Source organism: Solanum lycopersicum, chromosome 10, assembly GCF_036512215.1.
Source record: "Solanum lycopersicum chromosome 10, SLM_r2.1".
Classification (NCBI taxonomy): domain Eukaryota; kingdom Viridiplantae; phylum Streptophyta; class Magnoliopsida; order Solanales; family Solanaceae; genus Solanum; species Solanum lycopersicum.
In genome coordinates, this window is record NC_090809.1 from 14,690,764 (window position 1) to 14,702,628 (window position 11,865).

Here is an 11,865-nt window from a genome sequence, read left to right on the forward strand (position 1 = left end):
GCGAATCCGCTCTTGTGGACTGAAGCAAAGCTGGGTGGCATACCTGGATAGTGCACGAAATTTAGCCTCAAAAGCAGTAACAGACATCCTGCCTTGCTCTAGGATTAGGAACACATCTCTCCTCTTCTCCCTCAAAGTCAGGGGTATATACTTCTCCATAAATAAGCTAGAGAATGATGCCCAAGTCATAGGTGGTGCCTGTGCTGGTTGACACTCTACATACGACCGCCACCACATTTTGGCATTCCCCTGAAACTGATTGGTCACAAACTCAACACCAAATCGTTCTGCTATGTCCATCTTATGTAGAAGCTCATGACAATCAACCAGAAAATCATAGGCATCCTCATATTCAACACCCTTGAAGACTGGAGGTTTCAACTTTAAGAATTTAGTGAAAAGTTCATGTTGATCACTCGTCATTATAGACCCTGTAGTCAATAGAGGAAACGTGCTTACTTCTAATGAGGCATCCATGCGGTGAGCCACAGCAGTTGCATGTTGTACTCTCGGAACCTGAGGTGCTGGTGCAGAAAACACTGGAGGTGTCTGGCCCTGATCAGATAACCCACTAAGATAAGTAAGAACCTGGTTAATCATCTCTGGGGTAGGTTGGGGTGGTAATTCCTCATCTTGAACCAGCTCGTTTTCCCCTTCTTCACCCTCTCTCACTACCTCATCAGTCGGTGGAGGAGTCACTGCCCTATTACTAGCTGGACCGGGTGTTTGTCCTCTACCTCTAGAGGGCGTCCTCCTGCGACCTCTACCACGGCCTCTTTCCACTACTCCTCCTCGAGCTACAGCCCCAATGGTTGGCTCAGACGCACCCTGTCTTGCCGGTGTTGGTGTTGGCAGAGTTGTTGCTCTAGTTCTAACCATCAGCGAAATAGAGTGAGGATGTCAGATACCAATATGTATCACATAGATACCAATTGGATCCAAGTAATAGCACGAAAAGAAGAAAGAATGGAATTTTCCTAAAGTCCTATAGCCTCTCAAAGAAAAGTAAGGGCGTCCCCCTACCGTTCCTCAAGACTCTACTAGACTCGTTCTTGTGTGATGAGATCAACAAACCTAACACTCTGATACCAAGTTTGTCACGACCCAAAACGAGCCGCGAGTGGCACCCACACTTATCCTCCTAGGTGAGCGAACCAACAAATCTAAACCCCAACATTTACCAGTATATCAATTATGAATAGTAAAAATAATGCGGAAGATCCAAAACTTAGTAACTCAATCAATTAAATAAACTTCTAAAGTTTAATATTTATTATTCCGAAAATCAGGAAGTCATCACACCAAGAACATCTATCCTCAAATTTCTAAATCTAAGAGTATTTAAGAAGCTAAAATAAGTTAAAAAAAATTGGTCCATGTCCGAACTTCAAGATATCAAGACGTGAGGGAGAGAATCCAGTCCGAGCTAGGAATAATAACTCACCCTGAAATCTGATATGCTGGAGACTGGCTAGAGTTGAGGGCGAGTTGAAGTCGATGGTGCACTTGCTGCACTCCATAAAATAACAAGATGAAAATACAAGTAGGGGTTAGTACAAGGAACACGTACTGAGTAGGTATTATCGGCCAACTCAAAATAGAAAGCAATATATACTGAATAATAATATAAAATCAACCACAATACTTAACAGGTGACAATCAACAAGTACAAGAACCATTGGCAACAACACCAAGCACACCTATGAGGACTCAAGCCTCCACACCATACTCATTTGGGAAATAGGTTCTTCGAATTTGAGTATATTAACATAATTCAAGATTACTTCTCTTTATTAATATCGTGTCAGAACGTGACACTCCGATCCCATATACCTTGTCGAAATGTGACACTCCGATCCCCTAATACTACCGTGTCAGAACGTGACACTCCGATCCAATATTACCGTGTCGGAACGTGACACTCCGATCCATTTATCTCATTATTTTTATTTCGTCAAGCCTTCTTTATGTCAAGGCGTCATCTTAATAGAGAGGATTTAAGATTGAAGATTCAACAGTCTCATCATTCTAACCCACCACAATTACACAATCAAAACATACAAACACACAGTCAAGCACATAGAAGACTTTACAATACCACCCAATACATATCGATCACTATTTAGAGTTTATCTATCACATAGAAATAAACCATAACATACCTCCATCGAAGAATCGTGATCAAGCAAGCTACCTTCCCAATGCCTTTGTTGTCCTCTTCGTTCTCTCTCTCTTGCTCGTTCCCCCATTTCTGTTCTTTTTTTTTCTTCTGTAGATTCTTTTTCCTTTACCCTAATTATCATATAAGCAATTATGATAAACTAACCCACTATTTATTCCCTATAATCTTCTTTAATCCCCAACTACATAAATTATTAAACTTACCTCACTAATTTAATAATTATAATCATGAATAGTTCGAAACACCCCTTTAAAACTTTTAGCGGACGTCTTACTAAGTCGGGGTTACGCAGCTTGTGAAGGTCCGTCGTATCTATGACGATCCGTCCTGCAGGTTCACAAAGTTCAGAGAATCGATCCCCGTACCCATATTCCAAGAGTTGAAGTGTTTTGGAACGGAGACGCTCGACGGACCGTTGTGCCTATGACGGTTCGTCCTACCTGTCGTCTAGGGTAATGAGGAGAGCAGCAGAAGAAATTATACAAGTATGGGACGACGGAGTCCATCACGGTCCGTTGTGACCATGATGGTCCGTCGCGTGATCGGTCGACCCAGTCAGTTTTTATCAAAAATAATTCTACTGCTCGAACCGACTAAACATGTTGTTACACTTCATTTGGCACCGGGTGAATTTCTTGACAATATGCCATTATGTATTTTTCCACTGAATAATATGGAGAGGAGTACAGGTAAATCTGATTTCCAAAATCGGCACCATGTTGGCATCGAATCGCTGTCATGGCATGTGGACAAGGTATTTTGTCCAAATCAAAAATTCTACAAGTACAAGTTCTTCTTTGTAGATCCACAGTAGCAACATCTCCATGCCCAGTGACACTGAACTTGTAGTTAGCGATTTGATGGGCCAACAACTTGTTGCCCGCGTTGACATACTCTGATATGTCTTTTTCAATTGAAGGAACAAATCTATTTGCGTAGTGCACCAGTTCCATACGCCTTTGGTGAAATAACAATGCAAATCTCCTGCTTATTTCCTCAAATAGAGCGACAATGAGAAATTCTCTTACAACATCAAACATAGTATTCACCGATTCCGCGAGGTTTGATGTCATAATGTTATATCTAAACAACAACAGATAATAATCAAACAAAACATATAAAGTCAAAATAAACTAAATTGAGATGGTACCTATTTCCCGGGCAAAATGCCCTACTCCATGTGTGGAATACAATTCGTTCAAAAGCTTCAGCAACCTTTGGTACCAAATCTCTTATTTGATTGAAATGGTCATTGAACTCACATATATCGTACGCCTTTGCTTCTTTATAAATCACATGTGGCTACATTTTTTAGTTATATCATATGTAGCAACACATGACTATTTTGTGACGATATTTAAGTCATATCTACATATGACATATGACTGTTCTGTTGTGAAAAATAAATCACTTGTGACAACATTTTTTAGTTATATGATATGTAGCAACATATGACTATTATGTGGTGATATATAAGTCATATCTTGCTACATATGACTGTTCAATTGTGAAAAATAAATCACATGCGGCAATAATTTTTTAGTTATATCATATGCTGCAACATATGACTATTTTGTGGCGAGATGTAAGTCATATATTTCTACATATGACTTTCTTTTGTAAAAAATAAATCACATGTGGCAACAGTATTTAGTTATATCATATGTAGCAACATATAACTATTCTTTGGTGAGATGTAAGTCATATGTTGCTACATATGACTGTTCTGTTGTGAAAAATAACAATTATGTTGCTACATATGACTATAATATGTTATAATAGTCAACTGTTACAACATATATAATAATATGTTGGAAACACGAATGCAAATTATTGAAAAAATTGCAGGTACCAAATTAGATGATAATGAATTGATCTTAAATAACTATTAATTTTATATACAACAAACAATGGTGTATAACCCAATCGCTTATGAAGTAATTCCGGTTGAAATAAAACGAAATTTGGTCCACCAGTTACAGATTAGGTAAAACACTGATTCAAGAAGAAGAATTCACAAGCACTAACAGCGAAGACCCACAATGTATGAAAATAAGAAGAAGAAGAGGAGGAAAATGAAGAGAGCAGGAAGAAAGGCAAGCAAGCAAGAAAAGACGAGAGTAGAAGAATAAGAATAAGTAGAAGAAGAAGAAGAAGAAGAAGAGGACGAATACGACGGATGGAGGCGGGGGAAAAGCTTTGATTTCCTCTTTTGGCTAGATATTTCCTACCAAAATTGGTTAAATTATGTTTGGTATAGTCAATTTATCATTTTATCCCTCATTTAATTCCAAACAAAAGTAGGTTAAATTACGATATTGTGAAATTACCCTTTTACCCTTCATTTAATTTAGTGGACCAAACTGTCAACTTATAAACTTGAGGGCAACTCCACAATACTTAATCATTAGTCACATAATTATCACCTACACCCAATACTTAAGACTAATGTCACCACCCATTTATTTTGAAACCTTAATGTCACTTTTTTAAAAAAAAATCCCTAGTTACAGACCAAAGAGAAAGGATAAGAGAGCAGTTCAAAGTAGAGTTTCTCAACAGGGAGAAGTAGCAGTAATAAGAAGTTAAACCAGCTAGCTAATCCAAAAGTTTCTTCCAGGAAGTAATCCAACAAATGTTTCTTCCTTATTGTTTTCGTGAATTCTTTTTGCTTGATTCATTTATTATGTTGTACAACATGATGTCCATTTATCTATTATTAACTTTTTCATGCATAAGATTGTAGGGCAGGCATCTAAAGTTAACTTTAATCACTTTTGTAAATGTCTAATATTACGCATGAGCCTTTTATACTTTTTGTTGTACGATTGACTGGAACAATGTATTGTCCCCTATGTGGATTAAAGTCAATTAACTAGAGAACTATTTAACTCATAAGATATTTTATATGTAATTTTCATTACTAAGTGGAACTGCAAAATTGTGTTTTCTTTTGATGATAAAAAATTATTAAATATGTATATTTACGCTCACTTGTAATATAAAAGTTTTTGTTCAGGAGAATCAATCATATTAGCATGACAATCAAAACTCATCCCCTCCTATCATGACTGGTTTCATGGACATATGAAAGCATTATGTTTGACTTTTCATAGAGGTTGAATATAATTCTACAATAACTATATCACCAACAAATTAAAAAAAATTCATAATGTGTGATTCAGCTTGATTATGAGGTCAATAAGTAATGACTCGGGGGTTCAATTTTTAAAAACAAGTGAAGTATTGTAGTATACTAAATCTAAAAGATTGTTCTACGATCAATATTCAGTTATGCTCCTTGTTGTGCCACACTTTTCTATTGTTCTTCTCATGGTCAAAATTATTGTATGAACTTCGACTTTTTTGCATTTTGTTCCTTCTTGTTTTTTTCCCTTTTTCTTGGAGGGGAGATTAGGTCTTCATGGATCTTTTCAATGTGTTGATTGAAACACAATGTTCTATTAGCACATTTGATAAAATATTTCATTTTCTTTTATCAAAAAGTGTGATCAATTGATACTTGATAGGTTATCTTTAGATTTAAGACGTTAGATAAGTCAAAAAATAGTCATGAATTTCATATGATTGTGTTCCAATCCATTCAAAACATGTGTGTAGATATTTGTCATACATCCCTCTAAGTCAACTTCAGAGTCAAACATAATCCCCACTTATGGAATAAAACCCTTTCTTCCCCTTTTCCCCACTCTTAAAATAGGTTCATACATGGACTCATCAACTAGTCATAAGGATTCTTTCATTAACTAGCATACTTAATAATCACCTTACAAGGTAAGCACACTACCTTCCCTTCTTAGGATTAAGCCTATACAAAGACTCCAATCTACACAAGGACAACTATGAAATACTACATATATAACAAGGCAACATTCATCTTTCACTATTAACTACATTTTCTCCAAAACAGTTCAAGCCTATAATATCACATTTTTCTATCACCATACATAACAATAAAAAACCTATCATTCCCCAAGAGGACTCCATTCAACTATAACAACTCTTAACAAGCTATAATTGTTATGTCGTTATTTTACTGTTTTTAGAAAAATCTCTTTTGAAATGTTTTAAGTATAAAACATTTTAAGAAAAATACTTAGAAAAGAGTCTCCATTTAATTTTTTAAAGAAATTAAGAAAACTTAATTTAAAAAGAGTTTAACGGATTAAATCTTTATGGGTAAGAGGTTCTTATTTACGCTTCAAGAAGGTTTTTAAGGCATTTGACTATTTTTTAGAAAAGTAATTAACTCGAGGAAATAGTTAAACAAAGAACATTTTAAAAAAATTTTAATAAAAGAGGATATTAATTGAAATATTTGTAATAAATTTCAAGCGATTTAGATTTTACTAAATTAGATAGATTAAAATTTATTTGATATGTTTTTAAATACTAATTTAAACCAATTCAGTTATATAAGTATGAAACCCATTTTAAAGATAAATAATGAATTTTGTCAAAATAAACTAACATAAAGATTATAGTTCATCTTTTGGGGAATTTAATTTAGTTAAACCAAAACAAAACAAAGGTTAGACCTAACACAAAATCGAACCAAACAATTTGCAAGTAAAATGTAATCAAGCAATGAAAGAAAATAATGAGTTTGGGCCTTTCTTGGCCCCTAACCCTCACAGCCCAACTGATTGGGCTGCTGCTGCAATTGTATTGGGCTTTGACCCCATTTTTGCCTATGAAATCTGTGTATACACAGAGTGTATACTGATGTATACGGGTCATATCTTGACTAATTTTCCTGAATATTGGACTTCCTATCAAATAAAATACAGCCTATTTAAACCTCTGAAATATGTCATTTGATTTTTTCCCGTATCTTGCTTCACTCGATAAGGATCTCAAGTAAACGAAATGCAGGGAATGAGTCCAAAATGGACTTGGATTGTTGTCAAATGTATCAAAAATAAAGGGAAAAGGAATAAGTGAAGGATTTTAACAATTCGTATATATAAGTATGTATTCAATTAGAGATAATTGTGATACAACTTATTCAAGACTACAAGTATTAACAGAGAACATAGGCATCAAAAGCATCACTAATGTTCTGCAGCTGATCTTTATACAGTCCTTTCATTAATTTAGTCTTGAAAAATTAATACACATCTCATGCTCAATCATTTAGAGAATTGAAACGGAAAGAAATTTTTCACACACTTAGATAAAACATATTTAAAAATTACATGATCCCAACAACTTAAAAATAACAATCTAACTTTCAAGACAAATCTATGAGTAAAATTTTAAAGAGACACACATTAAGACTAAAATATGCAGACACTGAATTTTAATCACGAGCCAAGAGAGGAGGTACTTTAAAGTTTGAAAAGAAAGTGATGAACAAATTATGATAAAAAAGAACCTAGATGGAAATCCAATTCCCACTCCTAGTGCTATTTATCTAAACAACATAACTTAAAAAATGTTAACCATTTTAAAAGGGAATTACGACAAACCTTATGGAGAAAAATCCAAACAATGACCAAGATATCACTTATGCATTCTCGAATAATCTGTTAAAAAATTACATTAGACAAAACTCGAATACAAATGGTAAATATTGTGACTAAACTCTAAACCAAATAGAAATATAGCCTCAAACTGAACAAAGCATGTTGGACAGTAAGACAATCATAGGATTTTAAAAAATGGAGAAAACCAACTGCTTACAACAACAAACAATAAAACGACAAACAAATGGTTTAAGATCTTCCCCTATTTTCGAAATCAAAACGCCCTTAACAGTAACCGAGTAAATGCACTCTTTGATGTTAAAGAAAATGAGAACGAAGCAATAGGAATTCAGCAACCTTCAAACAAGCATACAAGAGGAAAAATAACAAAGCAAACTTGAACAGAGAAACAGCAACATTATATACAAATTTCCAAAGTTTTAACTCTGCCAAATCATAGAATCACACGAGGACATGTATCATCTTAAGAACATTATAAACTCAGCAACATACTGTCAAATAATAACAAATTTCTTAAATCAGTGGTTAATGAGATGGGTAGACTCCTTATAAGACTTGGACAATCCTCCTCCCTTTGAGCTAGCTTTTGGGGTGTGAGTTAGGCCTAAACCTAATTTCAACATGGTATTAGAGCAGGGTCCGTCTCACCCGATGTTAGGGCCTACCAAAATCATAAATTGAACGCACCAGATGCTAAGCATTGGGCGCGAGGTGCGGTGTTAATAATCACAAAAGTATAACATCGGTGCTTAATGAGATGGGAATACTTTCATAAGGCATGGAAAATGCTCCTCCCTTTGAGATAGCTTTTGGGGTGTCAGTTTGGCCTAAGACCTAATTTCAACACACACATCTACTAGTCAACCACAAAACAAAGATTTTACACACCGAAATATTAAAATATGAAAATAAATGAAAAGAATGTCGCCAAGGAAGAAGTGTTCCCTTTTTCAGGGCAACGATTGAGACTCCAAGAGCTTAACACTGAATCTTCCACCACCACCTTGACTTCACTAGATTCCTATGAACTCGAAAAAGTGAAAATTATATTCTTTTTTGAACTCTTGACCCTAAACTTTTGAAGTTGTTTTAGGCATGTATTATTAAATGGAAATCCTCCTTAAAATAGTAAGGATGAAAGCTTTATATAGAAAGAAAAACTAAGGTCGAATGAGGGTAACGAGTGATGAAATGTGAATTCAAAATGCTCTTTTCGAAGCAACAGTGAGAAAGGGGTGGGATATCCCCGAAAAGAGGAAATAGGGACAGCGAAGGTGATGGGTCCATAGAAAAAGAGGATGGTGCAACTGGAGTAGTACCAATTCTCAATGACTTGAGAATGGTATCCGTTGATTTTGACGCCAGGACGAGTGAATCACCGAGATTTCTCCATTTGGTTCTGTTTCTCGTACAAATCATACTGTTAAGGAACAAAAAAAGAGACCAGGCATATGGAGGACATTGTTGCCGTTTGGAGTGGATGAGTCGGGCATACAACTATTTGTTGCGTTCTTTCTGTTGATTTCTCGCTGAAGAAGATGTTAAGTTTCAAACGCAAGGAAGAAGAAAAAAACTTGCACAGTGGGTAGGTGTATTGTTGTGTATGGAATGTTGTACGCATTGTATGTTGGGTTATGGGATGCTGAAACTGTGAGTTAAAGGGAAAGGGCTTCTAAGCATTAGGTTGATATAAAATTGTTGGGCTAATGGAATTGGGTCAGCTGAAGGATATGGGATAAAGGCCCAATACTAAGGTATCTTAATGGGGTTGAAAAGATGCAAAAGAAATTGCTAAAATTGTAATGAGAAAATGATCAAAAGCCCCCCCCCCAAAACCTATACCCGAAATCCCAACTACACACTCCAACTTCACGGCTATCGCGTTACCCACCTAAACTATATTTTTATCTATTTTTTACCCACCTAAGTGCTGACCTATCATGGAAGTGTTGTCACTGCCTCTAGGCGCATTGAAGCATAACTTGACAAAAAATTTCTTCCTTCTCCAACGGTCATCTTCCCCACTTTTAAATACCCAATACTTCTTCTTCCCCCACCATTAATCCTTGTTTCTTCAGTAAAAAATTCAAGAAATCCTCTCGAAATCAAGTACAATTTAGTTGTTAATGTTCATTTGTACTTGAAATCTTGAATTTAGGGTTTGTAATCTGATCTAATTTCTTATTTAGATTTCTAATTAGAAGTTTGAATTTTCTCCAAATTCATCAAAAATGGCAAATGAAAACTTGAATACGCTTTGCATGGATGAATCAAACCCAATGCTCAACGTTGTAATAAGATGCAAACACGGAATTTTACTAAATTTGCAAACTTCTTGGTCGAAATTAAATCCGGGAAGAAGATTTTGGTCTTTCCCATGTTATGGTGTATGTATTTTTCTCTCTTTTATTTTTGGTACATTTTATTTTGACAATGCTAATGTACCTATTTGAATCATTTTCGAAAAATTACAAATTTTTTCGATGGCGGGACAAAGAAGAAGTGAATCCAAGATCAACTTTTATCCATCCATGATTGGTGAATAAAATCAATGAGTTGGAGCAAGAATTACGTATTAGACAGGTTCATATTGACAATTTAAGGAACTCTAATTTGTTTTTGGAGAGGAGACTCAATGGAAGGTTCAATAGGAAGATAATTTTCTGTATTTTGATTTGTGTTGTTGTTGTGTTCATCAGCAACCATTAGTTAAAGTGCAGCACATTTGGAGTTCTTTTGTGTTGTTGCTATGTTCATCAGCAACCAGTAGTTAAAGTGCAGCATATTTGGAGTTCTCTTTGATTTGTTATTGTTGTGTTTAAGTAAAATTTTTAATGTATGTGTGTCATTTTGTACGTAGAGATCTCTTGTACCTATGATGTCAATTGAAGCTTCAATTGATATGCAACAATCCATCCGTAACACATAACCAACACAGCATATGTAAGCACACCTGAATAACACCAATACACTTTGATAGACAACACAAAAACCATTTTAAAACACAATATAAATATTAATTCATAGGGGCCTCACATAAGGCAGAGTTTAACAAAATAACGCCTCACACAAGGCAGAATTTACCAAAATAAAATTCATGTTCATAAGGCCTCACATACGGCAACATCTACCAACAAACATCCAAAATAGCATGTCATTAACTTAAAAGTGCTTAAATACATCAACTCACTACAATTTTCATGGAATGTTTGATTTTGAAGAAGTGTTATTTTGACTTGAACTACTTCCTATTGTCTTGTTTCATTGCTTCTCTATAAGCTCATGAAGCTTGATCATTGAGATTGCTGCTTTGTCATTCCATTTCAGCTTAGTTGTATCACTTGGTGTATAACTAATGTCACCAGTTACATCAGATGATCTTGTCACTCTTTCTTGTCAAGTAGAGTAGATTTTACTACATGGCATACCAGGCTATAGTAAAATTAGGACTATATCAATATTTAAAATGTTTAATTAAACTAGGATTAAGTTCTTAACATAAATCAAAGACTCACATTTTATGACTTTGAAGCCATTTGCCTCTTGGAACATCCCATTCCCATGACTCTTGGTCTTTTCTCTGGAGATGTGTTTCCCCTGCCCCTACCTCTTCCTCTTTTAGTATAACCATATATTGAAGATGATGTATGATATGTAGTACGAGCATAAGAGGATGCAGGAAAATCAGTAGGTGCAGTAGGTGGGGAAGGTGCACTAGGTGCTACTGGTGATATTTTTTTGGGTCTTCCTTTTCCCCTCTTTACTGAAGGCTCAACTTTTGATGGTGTTTTCTATACATAAAAGATTAAATTAAGTTATAAACTATTAAAAAAAATTAAAATTTCAAATATTACCAATGGTTTGCCTTTTCCCTTGCCTGAACCTGTTGGTTCTGCTCTTGCTGATTTAGTAGGCGTTGGTGCACTTTTTCTTGTTGATGATCCAACACCTTCTCTTTGAGGACACCCTTTTTTTGTTATGGCCTCTCACGCCACATAAATTGCATGTCATTTCAAGTCTAGTCCTAAGAAGCTTCCCTGATTTCTTAGTTTCTCCAACTTCTTTCCTTCTAGCCTTAGGTGGCCTACCAAGCATGTTTTTGATTCTGGGGGCTCAACAATGGGGTTAGCAGAAACTGGCGACATCTCCAAGTTTGTTAGTGGTTCAATAACA

At 35.3% G+C, this 11,865-nt stretch overlaps 1 protein-coding gene across 1 annotated transcript; it reads right to left on the reverse strand.

The window, feature by feature from the left end:
* Nucleotides 1-2,787: 2,787 nt before the first annotated feature.
* LOC104649570 (uncharacterized) lies at nt 2,788-3,255 on the reverse strand. Its single transcript, XM_010329035.1, has one exon. It carries the CDS (start codon nt 3,253-3,255, stop codon nt 2,788-2,790), a length of 468 nt encoding a protein of 155 aa, XP_010327337.1.
* Between the last annotated feature and the right edge of the window lie 8,610 nt (nt 3,256-11,865).

Excerpts from the sequence above, each read along its gene's own strand:
- LOC104649570 (XM_010329035.1), bottom strand. The coding sequence starts at position 3,255 with ATGACATCAAACCTCGCGGAATCGGTGAATACTATGTTTGATGTTGTA.